The 24,560-nt window shown below is 36.2% G+C and overlaps 1 protein-coding gene across 12 annotated transcripts in view; it reads right to left on the bottom strand.

Moving 5' to 3' along the window:
* Nucleotides 1–24,560, bottom strand: part of BTRC (beta-transducin repeat containing E3 ubiquitin protein ligase) — a 169,397-nt gene that overhangs the window by 21,540 nt on the left and 123,297 nt on the right. For all 12 annotated transcript variants that reach the window (XM_006095855.3, XM_006095852.3, XM_014461839.2 and 9 more), the window contains 2 exons: nt 6,089–6,320; nt 2,855–3,041 (listed from right to left, as the gene is read on the bottom strand). In XM_006095855.3, coding sequence (XP_006095917.1) covers nt 2,855–3,041; nt 6,089–6,320 — 419 coding nt within the window. The remainder of the gene's footprint in view (nt 1–2,854; nt 3,042–6,088; nt 6,321–24,560) is intronic.

Below are 24,560 nucleotides of genomic sequence, written 5' to 3'. Positions count from 1 at the left end.
GTTAAGAAACTTGCCCAAGGTCACATAGCTAGTGAGTAGAGCTGAGGTTTGAATCTAAGTCTGACTTCAGATCCCATACTCTGAAATACTTTATTGTCTCTCAATGTCCACCATTCTTCAGAGATTCCTGTCCTCTTTTTAATCTCTGCAATTATACACAGGCATCCCAGGATTTCTTCATAATGAATGAAACTATTTCTACATCCTAAGGAAAGAGAAATTATATAAACCTGTGATTATTTTCTACTGCACCATAGTTACCATGGCTTGCTAAAGTATCTGAATTTCTTCAAATCAGAGGTGCTACAAAAAAGGGTATCTAGGTATTTAAAACTGGTTTCTCAGTCTATAAGTCAAAATCTTTTAGATGGAAGCTCTCTGACAACAGGGGACATTTCTATATGAAATGCCTAGTACCTCTGAGAGTGTGAGTACATGCTAAATGCTAAATATTAAATTCAGAATGTTTTCATAAAATGTGACCTGCTAATTAAGAAAATAGACTTTCCCCAAGTTGTCTTTTATCATATTTTTAAGAGTTACCATTACTGAGCAGAGAGAGCACATTCAGTATTATTCAAGAGAGAAGATGGAGTTCACATAGGGTCAGACTATCAAATTCATTTAGATATAAATTACAACAGCAAAGTAGAAGTTAAACCCAAAGCTTTATTAGAAAACTGTATTTATTTATTTATTTTTGGTTGGACAAAATGGGCAAAACTATCAATGACAGCATTTGGGGGACTTGATTGACATAGTAGGCTTGGTAAGGTAACTTAAAAGAATAAAATGAATAACTGACCATACACTAAAAATTTTTTTTAAGTGGGGGAAGAATACTAACACAGGAAGAAAGGCAACATGTAAAAATAGAAGCAGCCACAGAATGTCAAGGTGATACTGGAAGTGGAAAAAAACTTGTAATTTCATGGGGCTACATTAAGTTAAGATGACAAATGTGGACAAAGACAAAGGAATATAATAGTCAGAACTCGGAAGGGTATTCAAAAGAGCAGGAGTGGGTTCCTATGGTTGAAGAGACAGGGGAAAGAGTGATCATTACAGTTGGATCCTGGATTATTTTTCAGTTATACCTCCACACACCCCTTTTAAAAAGCCCCAAAGCCATTTCTTCAATGATCTTATATTTTTTCCTGTATAACTAACATAACAGATCTTGCTGTTTAGTGCCAACTCTAAGCAAAATTGTGAAGACTGTGTTGATTTTTGGCATTTTTACATGCATCTGCTCAAATCTGCCCATATACTTCTTGTTCTCACTATCTTAAAAAATAAAGACTGTAAACTCCCAATGTCTGATAAAGGTTCACTATCCTTTATAGTCCAAATGGGACCAAAGTGTGTTTTAACAGGGAACAAACCTTTATGGCCATGGGGATGAATCTCTATAACGGAAATTTCAGGTCAGGAGTGATTTGGAGGAGAGTTTCTTTTCATTCCCTCCCCCCCTTGAGGGGCAGAGAAATAGTCCTTGCTGCCCTCCAATGTTCCCATGTAAGCAACTGCCCGCTCTATTTCTAAGGTTGGTCTTGGCACGCTTAACAAAATGATGGACTTTGAATACCATACAGCTACATACTATTTTGTTTTTTATACTATAAAGAATTTATTCCAAAGTACGGAATAAGTTATGAGATAAGGTTTCTATTTTTCTATATAGTGAAATAAATGAGGATAGAAAAAATATTTGGGGAAGGAGAAATAACAGTATGCTTTCATTTATGCAATTTTTACATAGCCAAACAATTGCCTGGCATTTTCTCCCCTTAACTGAATTTGAGAGAAATATTAAAGTCTTCGTAATAGCCAGAATGACAGAACTCTCTTGCAATACTTGATATAAAATTTACAGGGCGTTTTGTTTATTACATACCAATTAATTTCAAAGATAAAAGGGAGCCAACTATATTATAATGAAAATTGCTAAGAAAAGCTGATCCTCCATTTTTAATTGTTTTGTATCTCTTTATGATCCAAGGTAAAAAACTGATAAAATTCATTACTCAGAATAATACCAAGCACACATATGTCTGCTGATGCATATCTATCAACTAAAATATTTAATGTCACCTTTATTTTATAGAAATATTCATAGCTGACTTTCTTATAGTGACATTCTAGAGGTATCCTCTGAGAGCAAATTATATATAGAAGAATCTTCCAGAAGTTCTAACAAAATGGTACCATTACATTAACAAAACAACAAAACTGGTAAGTCTCAGACTGCTAACTATAAAATGCCTTAAAGAATTCAAGCTTAAGCAGTAAAATCTTGAAAAAATATGTCTTATGAAAAAAACCATTATTTATACCAAATTCCATTTTTCACTTTTCTGATGGCTATAGCTCTTATTTTAGTTGGGCATAAAAATAATTTTGATTACAAAGGCAATAAAACACCCCAGGCATGGCCTAAAGGCAAGAAATCTTCTAAAGGAGAAAATAATTATTTGTTCTGGATTGTTTTAGGGGAAAGCTGGATCTGATGGCTTCTACGTGATTCAAAGTCATCTACTTGCCTTATAAATTGCCCCTCAGCCCTTTTTCAGAATACTGTTTCTGCCCAGAGAACAGAATGCTTTAAAAAGGAAGGCTAGTCACGTTTTTTGTTATTTTCTGTAAAGCAGTATTAACACATTATAATGTCATTTATGTGTGATTGGTCAGAAGAAAAACTGCCTAGTACATGAACAACTATTCTACATTTTTTGCTATAAACCAGCAAAATCACTGTATTAAATGAGAATGGCCTCACTGGTTCTCAACAACATTCCAATGAATGAGTGGCCAGGTCCTGAAGCTCTAATAGTAAAAAAGTTAAAAGGCTCACCATCCTCTTCGTTCTGCCAGGCCTCTCCACAGAGAATCTGTCCTGACCATTCTCTCGATGAGCTTTTTCCATAACATGCCATCAGATGTTACTCGGTACCATTCCTTGCACACAAGTTCAGCAGCACATAGTGATTTGGCATCCAGATATGACAGAATGTTCTCAGCAATGTGATCCAAACCCCGAGCTTTTGGTGGGGGAAGGAGGCAAAGAAGAACATAGATGGTAAATGATTTTTTGCAAAAGGTCTTTGAAACAAAACAGCATTTATTCTGTTATGAAGGCACATCACTGTCCCTAGTGTGTCCAGTTTCTTTTTCAAACAGAAACTTAGGTCAAATGAGTGTCAATAATTTTTCCATAAGGTTATAGAAATGAACAGTATTTTCTATCTTCCTTTAGATAAGGAAGTTAAAGCTAACATCCAGCAAACCCCCCAAGACATTAAAAATAAAAAGGATTCCAGAAAACAATTCACATCTATCTGTATGGATTTCAGCACTAGGGGATGTTCTATGGATGGCATCTCAAACTCTGTGATTCAGACCCCCCCAAATCTCTATATTAGGTCCATTTCTCATTCTGTTTCTATTACTGCTGCAGTTCCAAAGCTGTTCAGTAAAAGAAATATCCTTTAAATGTACTGGGGGAGAGGCACTAAGTCAGAATGAGCTGGGCTATAGAATTTTGGGCATGCAGAAAGAAGAGAAGAAGGAAATACAGATTGGTATAGGAACATCCCAAGAGGAAAGACAGAAAGGAATGTTTAAGTTCAAGGATGAGTTTAATTTCAGATGTTTAAAAAAAACTATATTTGAGAATAGTTGCTGCTATAAAACCTAAATGACAGTACCAAAAAATGAAAATAATCCCAAACCAATAGATAACTTAGTTAGAATTTCAGAGACTATTTTGTAGGATGTACAGAGCAAAACACAGTGGAAGTAGATCTTGAGCTGAGTAAACTAGATGGGCTTCCCAATTACACTTTTCTACCACTCAAATCTATACTGAGGCCTCAGAGGAACAGATCCTATAAAATAGGATGATCTCACTAATAAACCTTTTGGCTGCTGTGCTAATTCACAAGTGAGACAAAAACATTCAAAGTTCTTTCTCTTTACATGTTACATATCAAAGTTTGCTAAAGACTTAAATAGTACTGAAGGATTCCTTCAAACTTGACTCCCTTAGGCACAAACTTAAACAGAACAGAATACCATATTCCATCTTGTGCCTTTCCCCTGAATCATATGAAGACACACTTGGACGCCATTAGCAACAATCCAAATGTGTTTAAACATTATTGTAACTATAAAGATTGTATGGGTATTATCTCACTTTTCAGAAGATTTAGAAAATAAGTGTCAAGTGGACCTTATTTGGCTAGGATCACATTCGTGTATATATATGTATATGTATTATTTTTAATCCTCATTTGAGGATATGTTCATTGATTTTAGAGACAGGAATAGGGGAGAAGGAGGGAGAATTAATGGGAAGGAGGGAGGAAGAGGGAGACGGAGGGGGAGGGGAAGATGGAGGGGGAGACAGAGGGAAAAGAGGAGAGGAAGGGGGAGGAGGGAGGGGGGAGGGGGAGGGAGGAAGAGGGAGGGGGAGGGGGAGAGGGAGAGGGAGAGGGAGAGGGAGAGGGAGAAACATCAGTTGCCTCCCATACAGGCCCCAGGGACCAAACTGGTAACCTGGGTATGTGTCCTCACAGGGAATCAAACCCAAAACCTTTTGTGTACACGATGACACTCCAAGCAACTGAGTCACCAGGACAGGGCAATCACATTTCATATTTAAGCATAAGCAGATGGAAGCATCCATCGCCTCATTCTTATTAAAGGAACATGATTATAAGCCAATTAAAATATAAAAATTAGCTCTTCATGCAAAATACAGTGATGATGCAAATCCTGCATCTTTATACTGAAACTTTCTACACCATCAGAAGTTTCCAAAATCCATTCCTGTGCTTTTAATGGCTGCCATCAAATTGCTCCTGATCTTTCACAATGTCCCTATAATAACTCTTTGGAAGTAATTTCACCTAACACTCCAAACAAACCCATTACATTAATGGATTACAGGCATTTTTTGAAGTAGTTTGGTTTACTAAATGTAGCCAGATGGTATAGGTTTATAAGTTAAAATGGCTGTAAAGCATTAGACTGATGATTTAATATCTTATAAAGTGGTCAGCAGATACACACCAGGAATCACTATTAGGTAAAGGGATACAATGGTCTAATCAACTCCTGTTCAATTCGTAGTGGTATATGCTTGAGATAGTAACATGTCTCAGTGAAGGGGGAGAGCACAGTAATGAGGTACACACAGGTTGTTCGCACAGAAAACTGTTTGCCTGTGGCTAAAACAAAATCCAATGAGTGAAGAGGGGGCAGAAATCTATTCTATTTAACAAAAGATACAGGTACAAATTCAGCTTTAAAATGATTATTTCTAATTTATAAACATGCATTTCTTTTGTTTTAAAGGGAAATTTAAAATGCAATTTTGGAAAAACAAAAAATTTTTAAAAAGTTATAATTGGCAAAGATTAAGCAAGTGGTAATAAGCAGTTTTGGGGAGGGTGTAAGTTGGTATATTTTTCTTAGAGGATAATTTGGTACATGTGATAAAAGCTTTAAAATGTTCATATGTTTGTGTGTGTATACATATATATGAGTGTGTGTGCATATATATGTATATATATATATTATTATTACAATAGGTATTTGATTACCGTGCACAGTGAGATTGTAAAGCCTGGAATTTACATATTTAATGTCACAGCAAGGCTGCTGAGATACCCTTTTTTCTAAAATACTCAAAAATGTTTCTTTTTCATTCCTACAATTTAAATATTCTGTTGATAAACTCTCTTAGAAATCCAAAGGCAAGTATATAAGTTAACATATCTTGAAACTAAGATACATCTCAAACCAGATAATGCTTCAGAAAAGATGTTACTTGAACCAGTGTGTGGGTAAACAGGGTGAGTAGAAGAGCATGAGATAGGGAGAAGATAGGGAAAAGAGCAGTTGCTATCTCCAGAATTTGATTTTTTTTTGTATTTATATTCCAAGAAGGTACGATTAAAGGACTCAGTTTGTAAAAATGAAGCCAAAAAAGACTTAAAAAGATGTATAGCTAAGATCCAGTACTATTACCATTGTAACATATCTTCCAGGCAAATTAATGGCTCACAAACACCCGTAGACATACCTGGCAGAGCAGTTATGAAATCCCTCTGCAGCATAGGTTTAAGGTACGAGTTTATGTGCCCATGTTGGTAATGACACATTTGGGATATAAGATGTTCCACAAATTCCACTTGATCGGACTCTGACCACTGCTCAAAATATTTGACACACAGTTCCTTTTCCTTCTCATAGCTTGCCGAGAGTTTCCGTTGCTTGGGCACAATCATACTGGAAGTGCCATTGGCAAGTTTTGTCTGTAGAAAGGGTGGATTAAAAACACACACACATAACAGTAAGTATTGAAAATGAGGGAAATATATAATTTGTTGGTCTTGCATGCTATGTTATGTCTATATGATAGAGCTCACTGTTACACTTACTAATTGAATATTTGTGAACAGCAATTACAAGGAAAGACACAGAAATACCATAGTAAGTTGGTAAATTGGGAATATTGCTGGATGACGAGGCATCCATTTCCAAACGTTCATAGGAAGACATTATTTGGGGATATATATAGATGAAAACCAAAAGCTGAAAGCATGTTGTTACTATTACTAGCAAGCCAAGAAAGTTAATTTCCTTTTTCTTTTGCCAGGCAAAGGAATTTGGACCTAATTCTGCAGAAAATGGTTCAACAGCAAAGCTTCTTGGATAAGAATAAGTAGAAAATGCAAAAAATGGCTTTGCAGTTAGAGCAGAAGTGGCACACAGCTCTGCACTGAGATGCTGTAGGATGGAAGACTGATGAAAATAACTAAGAGCAAGTTCTGTCTTCACTTCTGTTGGGGATGTAGGCTGGGTTAGCTCCTTATTTTCATTCTTCCATTGATTTTTCCTATTTTCTTTAAGGCTTATATAAAACCTTTTGTTCAGTTTTAAAATACATTAATTTATAATTTGCTTTTTCTTGTATATATCAGTTACTAGACATTTATACAATTACTGACAACTTATTTTTTAATAGTCAAATAAGAAATCCTCCATACAAAGAAAGGCCAATGACTAATTTGAGACTATGGTACCTTTGGAGCTAAAGCTCAAATAACATTTATATGCTTCATCTACTCTTCTTTCTCCACCCCCCCCCCCCAAAAAAAAATCCCATCTCCACTGTCATAAAAATTAAATGCCATAAAGTATTTTTTATTAATTGGTTCAGTCAATAAATATTAATTAAGCATTTACAACATGCCAAACATTGTCCTAGGTGCTAGGAATACAACACTGAACAAAAATAACAGTCTATCATTGGGGGAACTTATGTTCTAGTGTGTACAGCAAGTTAAAAACAACCAAATAAATAGGAAATATAATGTCTACAGTGCTATGAGAAAACTAAAGCAGGATAAGGGGCTAGGCAAAATTATATGATGGTCCCAAGAAGCTTGGCTACTGATGTACACACATCTTTCAGTTTTTCAAACAAACATGTAGATACTGCTGTGATTTAATTAAGGTCCCAAATTAGTTGACCTTAAGGTTGGGAGATTTACTCTGGTGGGTCTGATCTAATCAAATGAGCTCTGTAAAAGCAGAGTTGGTGGCGGAAGAGGAAGGAGACCATGGCAAGGAATGCAGGCAGCCTCCAAGAGCTGACAGCCAGTAAAGAAATGGGGATCTCAACCCTACAAAGGCAAGAAACTGAATTCTGCCAACAACAATGAGCGAAGAAGAGAATTTCCCCCCAGAGCCTCTGGATGAGAACTGGCCAACCCTTGATAGATTTTTTTTTTAATCCTCACCCAAGGATATTTTTTCCATTGATTTCCAGACTCACATATAGTCAGTTGATTTTTGAGAAAGGTACTAAGATAATTCAATCGGGAAAGGATAGTCTTTTCAACAAATGATGCTGAAACAACTGGATATCTATTTAGAAAAATGAACTTGCTCTTTACTTTAGATCACAAACAAAAATTAACTTAAGTGGATTCTGGATTTATATGTAGAATTTCTAGAAAAAATATAAGAGGAAATCTTGTTGCTATGTGGATAGGCATACATTTCATAGATAAGTCAGTATGTGGTAAAATTTTAAACTTCTGGTTTCAAAAAAAACAGTTAAGAAAATGAAAATTCAAATCATAAACTATGAGAAAATATTCACAATATATATATTTGATAAAGGACTTCTATCTAAAAATATATAAGGAACTCCCAGAACTCAGTAAGAAAACAACCCTTTTTCTTTAAGTAGGCAAAAGACTTGGAGAGACACTTAACAGAAAAAGATCCAGGGATGGCCAATAAGCACATGAACATCATTATGACTAGAAAACGCAAATAAAATCACAAGACACCACTACAAACTTACTAGTAGGGCTAAAAGTAAAGAGAGTGACCATACCAAGTATTGGCAAGAATGCGGAGCAATTGGGTCTCTCATACATTGCTGGCAGTAATGTTTACTGGTACAACTACTTCAGAAAAACCGGTTGACAGTTTCTTATAAAGTGAAACATACTTATTATATGAGCCAGCAATTCCACTCCTGGGTACTTATTCCTCCAAATGAAAACATATTTCCACACAAAACACTTGTACATGAATTTTCATAGCTGCTTATGAATAAGAGTCCCAAACTGAAAAAATCCCACTGTCCATCAAGAGCTGAACTGATAAAGTTACAGATACACAAAATGACAAGGATAAATCTCAAAAACATGCTGAACAAAAGAAGCCAGGCACAAAAGAGTACATACTTTATGATTCTCTTTATATGAAACTCTAAGGATAACAAATCTAATTTATAATAATAAAAATAAATCAGTGGTAGCATGGGGCTGAATGTGGGGGTGGGACAGACTGAGTTAAGGGCAGAAGAGTTTTGGGGGCAATGAAAATGTTCTACAGTTGTTACACAGGTGTATACAGTTGCCAAAATTCATCAAACTGTATACTTTCAATGGGTGTATTTTATTATATGTAAGTTACCTTAATAAAATTGATTTTAAAACTTCTAAGGATAGGGTATGTCTAAGGATAAATGCCACTGTAATATTAATTTCATTTGTAATGAAGATATTACATTTGTAGAGATAACAAAGGTAAAGGCCTTTGTTATCAACCCTCTTCCTTCTATCATTCTCCCATACAGATTTTTCTACTAATGTCTGAAGTAAATGCAGCAAAATTTCAATTTGAGAACCTTTAAAAATCCACAAGGGTACAGTGAAAAAGTTCACTTATTAAAAACCCAAAAGGTTGTATATTAGAGTGTATGGGAGAGAGGGTAATGGTTATTGGTGGCAATAGAATTGATTTGGCCTTCCCAACAAAAGCCCAATGACTCAACCACTACTGTTCAAATGTCTAGGAAAGCTGACAAACAACCTCAGTTTAATGGTAACACTAACTTTCTGCCACCCCTGCACATCTCCTTTTTTTGCTTTTCTGTTAACAATGAACAGTTATCTCCAAAAGAAAGAAGCAAGAAGCTGCCAGGTGACAAGCACACAAAATGAAAGAAAAGTATTTATATGACTGTCCACAGCTTAGTCCTCAAAGGCTAAGGGCTAGCATTCCCCACCCACGCCTCCTCCTCCCCACCCCCGAAGACATAGTACATGCATCACTTTCAAAATTACCATAAATTTCTCTGAAGCTGCCGCAAGGGCCAGGATAGAAAAATACACTCTTGCAGACACCAACTAGTCTAACCAACACACCACTGTAATATTAAGTGTGCTGACTTTGCTACCTGTATAGGTTGGAAGATACAGCATGGACTGGTTAAACTTGATGGTAAAAATGACAGATGTTTCTAATTTGCATGCAAAACCTCCTTTATTTAACCACTAAGAAAGGGCATGGTAAGTAGAGAAGGAAAATGTTCCAGACATAGGACACTACTTGCAATTAGGGGAGCAAGGCCTAGTTAAAGAGTAATATTTACGACTAGAGAGATGCAAATGATATTTAGGATTCTGTTTGGCTTTAAGAAGGGCTTTGAAGAAAGAATGGCATTGAAACCTATAGTAGAGGGAAGAAGATATAATGATTAATAGAATGAATCAATATAAGATAAAATGGGCAAGGGTTGTGCTGGGGGTAAGGCTATATGTTTCTCTCATGAAACTTTAGAGTTATCAAGCAACCAACAGCCATTTATTGAGTGACTACTCTGTGCTGGGCATTTTTCTAGGTGCTAGGGAAGCTGTAGAGAAGAGGCACACAAAGTTTCTTTACCTTCTCTGGGGAAGGACAGAGGCAGAATATATAATAAATATATTAATTCCAGAAACCAGTAAGTATTGTGAAGAAAACAAAAGATGGTAACATAAAATAGGGAGTGAGTGGTACAGCATACTTTAACTGAGGTGGTCATGAAATGATGCTGAAGGAGGTAACATGTGAACTGAAATCTAAGTGTAAGTCAGTCTTCTGAAGATCTGGGGAAAGGCCTTCCAAACAGAAGAAAGAGCAAATCGAAGCTGTGTTCAAGTGGAAGACAGAAAGAAGCTAGCACAGCTGGGACAGTGAATGAGGGGGGCACTGGTGGGAAATGAGGTCATGAGGTGGCCTGGAGCCAGATCATATAAGGCCTTCTGGGCCTCAGTAAGGAGTATGGATTTCATCCTAAGTGTAAAGGAGAGCCCCTGAGGTTTTGAAGTAGTCAAATATAACATCATCTGATTTATGCTTTAGAAATATTTACTCTAGCTGCCACACAGAACATGGTGGTGAGGGCTGGGAAGGTAGGAAGAAGATAACAAGAACAAGCTGTGAGAGCAGAGGCAGGAAGACCAATCAGAAGTCTGATAAAATACTCCTGCACGTGGTGATAGTGGCTAAAATTAGAAAATTTGAAGAAAGGTATTTTACCCTCACACGAGAGGAAGGAAGAGAGAGGGCCTGTTGAGAATATAAATCCAGGTTATAATACACATTTATTTCAGTATAATGATTTACTGATCCTTCAAATATTTAATTTGATACATTAACTTGAATGGGGATTGAACCAGGGTTCTTGCTCCTGCAGCCAGGAGAAACAAGAGTCTTGAGGCAGAAGGGAGGATTAAAAAAAAAAAAAGTGTTTATTGATTCTAGAGAGAGAGGAAGGGAGAGAAACACCAATGAAAGAAACAGATTGGTTCAGCTGCCTCTCGCATGCCCCCCACGGGGGACCAAGCCCATCTGGTAACCTCTTGGTGCACAAGATGATGCCCAACCAACTAAGCCATAGTGGCCAGGGCAGAAGGGAGGATTTTCAAAGGTGTATACTATACTCTCTATTGGCTATTGCCAGGCTTTATTTAGTTAAATAACAATTTAAAAAAATGCTGATTTTAAAGTTCTTTTTTCTATTGTTTTTCTTTGATTTATCTTTTAAAAAAAGTTACATCTCTTTTTTAAAAAGTTAACATTGTCTTGGTTGAATTAAAAGGAAATGGTATAGTCAACATTTTGATTAGAATTGAAAGAAATAGCCCTGACCGGTTTGGCTCAGTGGATAGAGCGTCGGCCTGCGGACTCAAGGGTCCCAGGTTCGATTCCGGTCAAGGGCATGTACCTCAGTTGCGGGCACATCCCCAGTGGGGGATGTGCAGGAGGCAGCTGATCGATGTTTCTCTCTCATTGATGTTTCTAACTCTCTATCTCTCTCCTTTCCTCTCTGTAAAAAATCAATAAAATATATTAAAAAAAAAAAAAGAAAGAAAGAAATAAGTAGGCACACCTAGCGACGGAATGGTGATAGCAGGGAGGTCCAGAACAGTTCTACAACTCCTACAGAGCCAGGGTAGAAAAGAAAAAGGGACCCAGAAGGGAGAGCCCATTAGCATTTTGGCATCTTTTAACAAGGAGATTTCAAGAGAAAAAGAATTTGGCCATAAATTGAACATGCCGAGTAAAAAGTAATGAATACTCAAAAGTGGGATATAACCCTTTAAAACTTTCAGTGACCAAAGAAGTAGTTCATTATCTTTTTGGGGTGAGAGTGAAAATGAAAAGAAAATGGTGGCTGTACATATAGATAGGATATACAGTTCAACCGAAGTAAACATCACATTTCACGGTGGGATTACTGTATTAATATTTTAACAGCTTCTACTAAATATGATTACATATTAGGTGAACTCATAAATATGTCAGATCTGATTAGTGAACATGGAAGACGGGAAGGGGCAGATTTGTCAGCAGAAGGAAAGTTTACATTATGAATCTGATTTCTAATAACCAACAAGAAAAAGCTTGCAATCACTTCAATTCTTTTAAATAAAACTCACTAGGAAATGAACTCACAAATGTACCAGTGTAAATGATTATTTGAAGACTGGACATTTTTTTCTATTTACTAATTACAGGCAGAGTCATATAAAAAAATTCATCAAGCCAAGCCTTTTTTGTTAGTTCTGAATTTTTGAGGTAAAAGGATAAGATAGTCACTTAACATTTTTAGGTTTCAAAACTGGGGCTCTTATTTCTGTAGTGGGTTCCCTCATGCAACTTTATAGCTTCCAGGGCGATAGGTTCTTTTGTTCTAAATCAAGACACTCACAGCAGTTTAATTTACTGCTGCATTATTATAGCTACTAACTACACACACCTCCAAGGCTGGTAAACCCACTGATGTAGGCAGTGCCACCTTAAAAGGATTTTTGGACGGGTCTTAGTAATGGGGAGGAAAAAAAAGGACATAATGTTTAATTATAAGAAATGATTGAAATAGGCACAGACATACCCCGGGTGCCTCTGCACTGCAGCAAGCTCTAAACTTGTTATCGTTAATGGTTTAAATTTCACTGTGCTAATCATTTCAGGACACAAGCCTTTCTTGATAATCTAATGAATTATTCCAACATCCTTCAGCAAAAAAAATCCTCCATGACAGCACTAATTACAAGACGTTTTCCCAGTGCTTATGTAAAATATGACAGAGCAGCAGCTTAGGGAATTGCAGAAAACTGCTTCTAATTTCCACTGAGAAACTGACAAACACCTCTCTTTCATCTCTCCCAGCTCTCAAGTAAGATTTAACTTTCTCATTTAGTTAATTACCGAGTGAGGATCATCATTTCCCCGGATCGGAGCGGCACGGAGCCTTTATCGTGTTAACTTGTGAACTTGATCGATGGCTGCTGCTAAAACTTAATAACTTCACCCCCTGGCAAATTGTAAGATAAATATAATAGGAGAAACTCTGACAGTAAAAACCTGCCAGAAATGAGCACTGTGTTTATGTTTCTTTGCAGGCAGCAAAAAAACAACCAACAGCTTATTACTGGTTGCGTGTTACTTATATTTAAAAGACTCCAGGCACTTAACTTTCTATGTACTGTTAAAACTTTGCTCATCAGATGGGGAAGAATGGGGAAATGCACCAGTGATGCAGATTTGGGGAAGTGAGGAAAGAAGGTGGGGAGGACTGGGAGAAGAGTAAAGCAAGGGAACAAATACATTGTGTAAAATTTTTTTAAATGTCACGTTTATCATATAAAATGTCCAACCAGCATAAACAGGCATAAAATCTTTAAAATAAATCTGGACTTCTAGGATACTGTATGAACTATATCAGGTAGCAAAGCAAGAGAATTTCACTCACTCAAATTTTTTCAATGACCATAAGTTCATGCCTGAAGAATTCAATTAACTGCAGAATTCCTAGATCTCTTTTCAAAAACCCCTGCAGCTAGAAAACCATTCACTAACGACACCAGTTAACCCTTTCTGAACCAAGTACCCTACAGCTAGGAAATGCATAACTATGTCTAGAACATGTCATCCAGTCTTATATTCACTTTCCACACCTAAGCTAGGCAAATGAGAAGGAAATAATCTGGAAGTTCTTTCTATCAAATTTGAATCTGAACTTGGAATTTTAACATTTACCTGTGGAAGAGTTCATATCATTGCCTAGGACATCATGAATTTTATGCCTTTTTATAACCGACAAGGTATAACAGTAATAGAATGGCTGCTCACACATGCTAGTCCCCTCTCCCCACCAAGACTGATGAACTGGGCTGAAAACAAATCTACATATAAATTGCCAAGTCTGTCCCACTGACCATCCTCATGGCATAGAAATATTATAGAAAAACAAAATACGAACTACATTTTGGTGAGGGTAGAGAAAGGCAGAAGAAGTCCTGTAGGACTTAAGTTTAAGCCTACCTTGTGAGACAGTATTTAACATCCATTACCTGCTGTGAGAGCACCAACAGCTGAAGTCTGAGGGGCCACCATTTTGAAAGTTGAAAGGATTTGGAAAATTGAATATCAAAATGGCAAACAAAATTTATATTCACTGGAGGATCAAATCTTATTCATTTTATTTTGTTTTTACTTTCATTAAATGAGGATCTACTGGGGTCAGGCACAGAAAGATCAAATGATTTTTAAAACACAGCATTTATAATAGACACTTTACACAATATGAAAAACACAAAAGCGCGAAGAACATAAAAATTATTCATAATTTCCACCATGAACAAAATAAACAATGTTCACATGTTGGTGGGTATATATCTTTCTGGTCTTTAGAAAAATCATTAGTCAATTATTTGATGTGGGGAGGATGTTTGTTATCTGGAGTATTCTTTGGCTATAACATTAAATTAATCATAGCAGGCAAAATTTATCTCCTTTGTTGAACACCTCAGAATAGTCAAGATCTGATCCTGGAAGATACAGAGTTATAGGTGATTGTGACTGTGGAAAGGAGGGGAAAGAAGAGGATGAAGAGGAGGAAGGAGAGAGGTGAGAAAGAGGAGGGGGGAGTTGAAGGGAAGCGGTGGGGGGGGGGAGAGAAGGAAAGGAAAGCAGAGTAAAGAGGGAGAGGAAGGAGGAGTAGAAAAGGGAAAGGAAAAATGAAAGTGACTGGGGGTGGGGTGAAGGAGAGAGTGGTGACTGGGGAGCAGGGTTAGGAGAGAGACGGAGAAGAGATGAGAAGGGGCAGAGAGAGAGAGATGAGGGGTTTGGGAAGAGATGGAGGGATTAGGGGTAAGGTGGAGAGAAATGAGGGGGGAAAGAATAAGTATAATCAAATGCAAAATGGACCTAGCATTAACAAGCTCATCTGCTCCAAGAAAAACAATATGCTTGTTGGACAAACAGGTCCTCTCCCACACAATAAACAGTAAACATCAAAAGGGAGAGGAGAGGAAGAACTATTTTCCTAAACCACTGAATGTTTCAGGCAAAGTAATAAAGTTTAATTGTCTGGAATCTGGTTGCTCTTTCTGTAAACTTCCTCCGATAGAGGTTGCTCATCTGAATGTTAAATAATGTTAATATTTCCACAATCAAATTTCTGTGATGAAGCAAGTTTAAACTAAGAGTCTTCTCCCTAACTCCTCCCTCACATCCTCCCTTTATTTTAGCATCAGAAGGTTAAGCTCTACCATAAATAACAGGGAATGATGGAAGCACTGGCGGCCAGAAGAAAACACAAGAGACACACTTAAAGCACAATTAAAAACTACATGGAAAAAATATCGTCAGTTTTAAATAGAAAGGAAGAACTACCTTCCTCCTCTTTGTGCGCTAATCCTTACATTTTGTGTCCAATAAAAAGGTTTCAATGACTTGGTAAAACGTGGTCCTGAAGAAAGCCTCTGAGAAGCTATATCTAGAACCTACATTATGAAAATATAAGGTTTTGGGGGATAGGATCTCAAGAAGCCAACTCAGCTTTCTAGAAGAAGTTCAACTCTTTCCAAATGCTTGTTAATGCATGTTAAATGCAGCAAGAAATAATCCTATGAGGCAGCAGCACAGGCCTCTCTTAGCTGCAGTGAATGAAGTAAATGACTTGTGACTTCGGGAAGTCTTGGTTATCTGCAGGTAAAACTTTAATAACCCTTGGAGCATCAAGGGACTAAAGACATTTCTCTCTGGAATAGTTGGGTAATTGTTTTCTTAATTTATCCAGGAAAAAGCTTAGTTTGGATGCAGTGTCTGTTTTTTTTTTTGTTTTTTTTTGAGCAGAGGTGATCAAAATAACTTGCTCAGATTCATATAAGTTAGTTGCGTTCAGACAAAATTTTAAAATGTAGTTGTTACATAAAGTATATACTCTTTCTTAAAATGAAATCTGGCTCTTCTTTTTTTTTTAATGACAATGAAGCTCCATGTCAATGACTAAGACTAAATGCAGACCCAGAAGACTGCTTTACCATAGACGGACAAATATATTTCACACGAACACCAAGACTACAAGTGCCACATTGAAGACAGTCCTTCGAAGGAGCTATGTTTATGTAGAATATCATAAATAAATAACCCTGGAGTTTGGAACCAAGTCTATCCCAGCTCTGCCATTTACTTGAAGTGTGATCTTGGCTAAGTTACTTAACCTCTCTGTGCCTCAATTACCTCATCTGTAAAATGGTGATTGTTACAATACTTAACTGGAAGGGTTAATGTTAGGATAAAAAAAATAATACATGAAACGGCATTTATAAGAATACCTGGCACATAGTAAGGGCATTAGCTGTCTTTATGCTTTTAACTAGAATGTACATACTGCTGACTAAATGCAATGTTCTTTGCTTTGACAAGTTTAAGTCCAGAAACCTTTACTTTTAAACTCCAAAGGACAAAGATTATGACATAAGCCCTTTATGTCTATGTAACAGCAGCTCAAAAATTGGTAAAATGAATTTTTAACCCAAACTAATATAAGAAGTGGCTATTGCTTTTTGGGAGTGTAGTGGTAAATTGCCTTATGGTGTAAACATAATTGTAGTCCCCGTTCTCTCACCAATAAGGATGATACTATCACTACACTGACACTTTGTTCATAAGAACTCTAACTTGGTAACCTTTAATCCACTGTTTTCTAAGGTAAGTTTGAAGTTTGAACACTTTTATATAGTAATAAAATATGTAAAATATTATCATGAAAAATTTAAGAATCAAAGTAAAACTAAACTTCCAAAAGGAATAATGCTTGATATTTAACAATTGAAGAAGACAGAAAAGAGCAAAAGAAAGACCTCAAAATTTATTACAATATGGAATAAAAGACATTTGAAATTCAATTTTTTTTCACTTTCTATCTTTCAAAGCAATTGACAAAACATATTCCCATAAAACTCAAAGTTATTGAGAGAAGAACAGTATGGAAATTATTAGAATGGTAACAAGACTCTCAATGTATTGCTGGTTTCTACCAAAGAGCTAACGTCCTGTAGGTACAGAGTACAGTTTGCTTCCTTCAGACTCTGTAGCTTGTTTAGTATTCAGCAAAGAGAGCTAGGGCAGAAACCAGACTAAAATTCTAGCTGTCACCAGCACCCATTCTCCTTTCTCTCAAAAACTGGCAGAAAAACTATTAACTTGTAATTGTGTCTGAAGGTTATTTACATTTCCCTCACATAGGTACTATTTTTATGGAGTTCCATGGGCCAGAGACTGGCTGATTTTTAGTGTTTCTGAGGGAAGACTGAATTTTGAGGGTTACAAAAATTTTTCTTTTTCAGAATGAGACCAACTCCCACCAGGGATTTTTGTATGTATTTACTGGGAGGGAAGGTGTGATAAAAAAATAAAAATCGGGAAGACAGTTACTTTCATAATATACTTGATTTAGAAATAGGAATTGTATTCTGCCTTTGCAGAATTTGGCTTTCTTAAAGCATAAAATGGTTTATATAAAGACATTTCCTGGTTTACTAACTAACCTTTTTACTTCAGTTGGGTGTAGCCTAAGCTCACATAAAGGACTAAAAATAGGAAATTCAAGGGTAGCAATTTTTTTCCATGAAATTTTTCTACTAGTATGTGTCAAATGTTCAGTTTCTATTTAAGGAATACATACTGAAATTTGATGCGTTGGAAACAAACCATTATGAAAAAGTTTTCTTATAGTTGACAAACATGTAAATAGTCCCAAAACAAAAATGAGGCAGCATGATGGCCTGATCCTATCACTAATTAGCTACATGATCTTGGGCAGGTCTCTACTACCATGAGGTGTCATCTGTAAAATGAGTGGGTGGAGGGGATAATTTGTGGCTCAGTCTGGCTTTTATATTTTGAGTCTATGATTCAGTTCCAAGGTATATTAAAAGAGCTGAGCAAAAAAATTTAAAAATAGAGACTCATGCTCTACATTTTCTTATTAAAAAACGAACATATTAGAGTTTAAAGATACATCTCAAGTAAAAAGAAAAATATCTGTCATAATATTATTTGGGTAAGCAATATATTTTCAAAATTCCAAGAATAAGTCAAACTTTTCTGCAACAATTGAGTCTTTTATGCAAATAAATGCTATTATTCTGAGTGACAGGTACACAGGTAACATCATTATTCTGATTTTTTGATATGCTAAAAATATTCCATAATTAAGAATTTAACATTTTAGACCTGGCCAGTAGCTTAGTTGGTTAGAGCATCATCCTGATACACCAACGTTGTGGGTTCGATCCTGGTCAGGGGACATACAGGAATCAACCAGTGAATGCATAAGTAGGTGGAGCACAGCAGGTGGATGTTTCTCTCCTCTCTTTCTCTCTCTCTCAAATCAATAAAAAAATTTAAAAGAAAAAACTTATCAGTGTTAACCTTTTCAGGACTGACACTTGGATCTGAAGATCTAATATTGTCTTCTTGAAGTTTTCTGTGTCTCAATTTGCCTCATTTCTTTCATATCTACTCTCGTGTTTTTCCCCATCCATCTTTCTTCATAGTTCCCAGTATTTAAGGGAACATTTTCTAGAAAATTGCCAATAAATGAATATCTCTTTATTAAAAATCCTTTTACTTCCCACGATGGCAAAAAAATTATATCAATTTAATACACCAACTTGTCTTATTTAGGGCCACATCAAAGCAATATGGCTGCATGAAGAGTCAGCAAATAGATACGAAAAGCCTACTGGGATCCTCTTAATGCTTTATCAAGGTTATAGTGGTCATGATCAGATGGCTGCTGTTCTCTGCCAGTTTAATTCTCAGCACTATAGACCATAGCATGCTGTATCTTAAAGACTTTTTCTTTCAGATTCCAAAGGCCAACGAGTGTCCTCAAGGTCAAGGTAGCATATTAGTTATTGTAATAGATAAATGAATATGGAAATAACTGGAGCTCAATTTCCATTTGAAAAATTAAGTTTGATTGAAATTTACAAACAGAATTTGTGACTTCAACTTCCATGGTGATAGTATTTTTTGATGGAGAGCAATCTAATGGGCCTACATTGTAAGTACGTAAAGCTGGAAGAGTGGGCTGATATTAGAAGGGACTTAGACTAAGAGAGAAGCAATGACAATGTGGGGTGGGGTTGGGAGGCAGACAGAATCAAGACATTTTGGAGGACACAGTTTAGGGATAATAGCTAGGAGGCTGGGCATTACTTATGGAGTAAGTAAAATAAATTATTGTTTTAAAGGTAGCATACTACATAGTGTCAGACAAGCCTAGTTCAAGCTCTGTGTCTGTAATGTACAAACATGTAAGCTAGTTCTCTGTAAGCCTCAATACTTTTTCACATAAAAAAAGGGGTAATACCACCTATTCCCCATGGTTATTAAAAGAAAGAACAGATTATTTGTAAAATGCTAAGCACATTAAGTCTGGCACATAAATGCTCAAAAAAGGTAGCTCTTAGTGTTTGCTATATGTAGAAACCATTGCAGCAATTCAGGTTGTATTAGGGCCTGCCCATCAAACTCTGAAACTGAAGTTTTAACGGAAATTTCTTACCAAATTCCCCAAGAAGGGGAACTATTAATTTGAGTATTTTAAAATACGCTAACTTGTTGGGTCACCATTAGCTAATGTGACTGGAGACAGAACTGTGAAGAAAGAAAAAAATAATTTAAGATGTGATTAGATTGTAAGAGCAGCCCAGTTAAACCAGGCTCGAAGACTCTGGGAAAAATCAAAGGAAACTACAATTTAGGAATTTTTGTGTATACTGAGTTATCTCACAAATCTATTAGGACTTTCTATGTACAAGTGCTACACTAGGCAATGCAAAGGTCACAGAGATGGTAAATATTGACAAGCTGACTCTAAAATTCATAAGGAAATGCAAATGGCCAGGAATAACCAAAGTAATATTAAAGAATAACAACAAAACTGGAGGGCGTACTATCAGAAGTTCAGATTTGACAAAAACCATATACATATATGGTCATATAATTTATGACAAAGAAAACAATCCAGTACAGAGGAAAACACATATTTTAATAAATAGAGCTGGATCAACTGAGTATCACATTAAAAACAACAACAACAATAAAAACTTCTCACCTGTACCTAACATCACACACAAAAATCAAATGGATTATAGATCAAAATGTGAAAGGTAAAAATAATAAAAATTTAAGAAGAAAATATAAGAGAATATCTTCATGACACTGGGGTCAACACAGATTTTTTAAAAAGTATATTTTTTATTGTTTAGACACAGATTTCTTAAGTAGAATTTTAAAATACTAATTATATATGAAAAAGATTGATAAATTGGAATAAAATTAAGAATGTCTGTTCATCAATAGATCTCATTTAAAAAGTACAGCCCTAACCGGTTTGGCTCAGTGGATAGAGCGTCGGCCTGCGAACTCGAGAGTCCCAAGTTCGATTCCGGTCAAGGGCATGTACCTTGGTTGTGGGCACATCCCCACTAGGGAGTGTGCAGGAGGCAGCTGATCGATGTTTCTCTCTCATCGATGTTTCTAACTCTCTATCTCTCTCCCTTCCTCTCTGTAAAAAATCAATTATATATATATATATATATATATATATATATATATATATATATATATATAAAGTACAAAGGTAAGCCACAGAGTAGGAGAAAATATGTTTAACACACATATCAGACAAAGGATTTATACTAGAATTCATTAAAAAACTACAAATCATTAAGAAAAATACATAAAACCCAGTAGAAAAATGGCAAAAGACTTCACATTTAAATGGTCAAACAACATATAAAAAGATGCTCAATTTAAAAAAAAGAAAGAAAAGCTCAATTTTAAGTGTTAAGGGAAATGTAAATTAAAAAACAAGCAATATTAACACTACTGAACTGTACACTTAAAAATGGTTAAGACTATAAATTTTGTTATATGTCAAAAAACCCCCAAATAAACCATAATGTGATACTGGCGCTACCCAACACCAGAATACTACAAAGAAAAAGCCAGACAAATGTTGCTTAATGAGGAAAAGGAACAATAGAACTCTCACTGCTGGATAGAGTATAAATTGGTACCACTAGTTTGGAAATTCCAATTCCCTTCGTAGTTGCATACCCAATACCCAACAGAATACATGTATTCATTGTACATATTCACCAAAAGATACATGCAAATTTTTTTGTAGTTATCAAAATCTGAAAGGAACCCAAATGTTCATCTATAGTAAAATGAATAAATACATTTGGTATCCTATGTAATAAAAGCGTAGTATGCAAATTGTCCCCTTGACCGGGGTTCTTCCGGGAGTTCAACCAGGGGGCGGGCCAGCGGGGGGAAGGGAGGGAGGCTCCGGTGCTGGCAGGTAGCCAGGGGAAGGGAGGGAGGCCCCGGCCGGTGGCAGTGGCAGCAGACAGCTGGGAGAAGGGAGGGAGTACATGGCCGGCAGCCACTAGCGACCCGACCAGTGCACGAATTTCATACACTGGGCCTCTAGTATTCATATAATGAAATACTGCACATGAGATGAGAATCTAAAAAATCACAACTATATACAATATGACTCTTAAAAACATTGCATTGAATGAAATAAGTCAAACAGTAAATAATGTATGATTCCACTTATATGAGGTTCAAAACAGGCAAAACTAATGTATGATGTTAGAAGTGAGGATAATGGTTACCATCCTTGGGAGAGGAGTGACAAAGAGGGCAGGAGTAGGCTTTTGAAACATTCTTTTACTTTCCTTCCTTCTTTCTTTTAAAAAGAATCATGGTGGAGATTACATAGGTGTGTTCACTTTGTGCAAGTTCAGAGTCAAATTCAGGGTCTCCCGAATAACTGTATTAGAAGGAGATGATTATATTCATAGAAAGAGAGAGAAGGATGAATAAAGTCCTGTTTGGTAACAGAGAGTCCTAACCCTTATTTTCCGATATAAAAGAAAGAGGAAGTTCTAATAAAAAAGATTTAAATTTCTACCAGGGAACAGCATTAGCCTCTGTCTTCAATTGCGACCCTATGGCCACATACAGACAATTGTTCCCATATGCCACTGCTCTGAACAAGGTTAGAGCTCCCTCTAGCACTTTTAACTAAGGAAACACCACAGGCCCTTATAGAGCTGACATATTTTGGTGCTGCCCATGGTTAAATGCAATATGGTGATTTTTATTTTTAATTTGCTTTAATTGTTGCTATGATATGAATAATTAATAGGTTGCCTAAGCCAGTTTTATAAAGTTCACAATACAGAAAACCAGGAGAAAAACATCTACTTAGATAGGAGGCTTAAAAATGGTTATAACTGTTATAATATTAGAGAATTTGGAATATTTATTCATGATTTGTGGCAACATTATGTCTCACCAACAAAGAAACATGCTACCAAGCGCTTCCTACAAAAAAAATTCTTCAAGTCTTCATCTATTTATCTCTACATGGCTTCATAACAATTGTACCTATAGTACTGGATAAGAACAAAGTAGGTCAGTGTTAGGAGAACCTTGCTCTTTGGTGGAAGAGAAGAGAAAGGTTTGGCTTTAAACACTTAACCTAGTTCCATCAATTCTAAACAAATATTGATTAACATTAAATAACCCCTGGACAACAGAGACCTATTCAAATTGAAGCCTGTATTCTTTTCCCATGCTTGTAAACTTCCCCTTCTCCACTGACACCATAACTATGTGAAATTATATCAATGCTTCCACTCAGCAATGTCTATTTCATGTCTGGGTATAGCCAGAAAGTATAAGGTAGACATTATGTTGTAATCCTATGCAATCCAGGCAGAATTTGAGCAGGCTCTAAAAGTTCAATGATTGTAAATAAAACCATCTGGGAATGCAGTCAGAAATAATACGGGCTTCGTTTCTTTACTCTTCCCCACCCTGAAAGAAAATCTGCTTTTAAAGACTCTTGTTAAAATTAGTACAAATATAAAATTAGCTATAATTAATAAGTTCCTTGAATCAAGGAGAATGAGAGAATGAAAAAGAGAATGTAGAGTCACCTTAAAAGTAAATTCATTTTAGAGAAAACTATTACGTTATTCACTATTCTGCATTCTAATTTTAAGAAATAATTTTCTGAGTTATAATATGAAACAAACATTTCCTATCAACCTGTTTTTAGCATATAGATCGCTCAAAAAGTGTGACCATAATTAAAGGAAACTTGAGCAGTTTCTAAGGGAAATTTTTACCATTGCTTTTTTTTAGCATTCTAAATGGAGATTAATACAAATCACAAATCAGTACACACAATATCCTCTCTCATGCTCTGGTTACACACAATCATCCCTCTGCCGCAGACAGAAGTACACCATGGCCTGGCCTGTGAGGCTCAGTGGTAGAGCATCGACCCATGTACCAAGAGGTCACCGGTTCGATTCCCAGTCAGGCACATGCCCAGGTTGCTGGCTCAATCCTGGTGGGGGCCATGCAGGTGGCAGCCGATAGATATTTCTCTCTCATTGATGTTTCTATATCTCTCCCTTCCTATCTCTCTAAAAATCAATAAAAGAAAACATTAAAAAAAATTACACCATGAATGTTAGTCCTGGATCTTTCCTGCACATACAACAAAACCATGATGCCCAGTTACAGCTTAGATTGGTTTTGCATCATGTCTGCTGGTCACATTAACACGGCCACATTCATTCCAAGGGCAGCTCAAACTAGGAGTAAAATATTGTCTGAAAACAGTTATTCATTAACCTACTGAGAGCCTCAATCATGAATTATATTTTTCCTAAGACAGGATTCACTACTGCTCCTCTTTCAATCCACCTAGTATCTGTTGGGAGCCGTATATCATGAACTAGAACAAGAATGACAGATCTAAATTAACATGACAGAAAAGCTATTTGATGCTGCCTCTTGGTTTCTCCACTTCACTCTCTTCTGTGGCATCCAAAGGCTTCAGAACCCTGGCATTAATTAAGCAACAGTTTTATTACACACAATCAAAGCCTGAAAAGAAAAACCTAACAGACAGAAGAGGAGAGTACAAGGTTCAATTAACTGTTTTCCTTTTTTGTGGTTGCTAATTGAGGTATTCTTAATTTTTATCACCTCACGTGGAATGTTGCAAAGGAAAATACTGTAAGTGCAAGAGAAGACAATAAGCCTAAAATATATTACTGTATCATGATTTTATATAACCAATTTGCGTACTTCTGTATTTTCCAAATCCTGGCTACATGTTAATAAATTGTTAACATATAATAGGCACCATAGAGAACTTTTTTAGATAATACCACCCCCCTTGCTACATCTACCCTAATTTCTATATACTAAAATTTACAAAATATAGTGGTTGAAAGCACAGGCCCTGGGGCCAGTATGCGTTCAAATTCCAGTTCTGCAATGTACCTTGGGCAAGTTGCTTT

Source organism: Myotis lucifugus, unplaced genomic scaffold (genome assembly GCF_000147115.1).
Source record: "Myotis lucifugus unplaced genomic scaffold, Myoluc2.0 scaffold_162, whole genome shotgun sequence".
NCBI lineage: Eukaryota > Metazoa > Chordata > Mammalia > Chiroptera > Vespertilionidae > Myotis > Myotis lucifugus.
The sequence above is the reverse complement of the archived record's forward strand: the minus strand, read 5'-3'. Positions and strand labels throughout refer to the sequence as shown.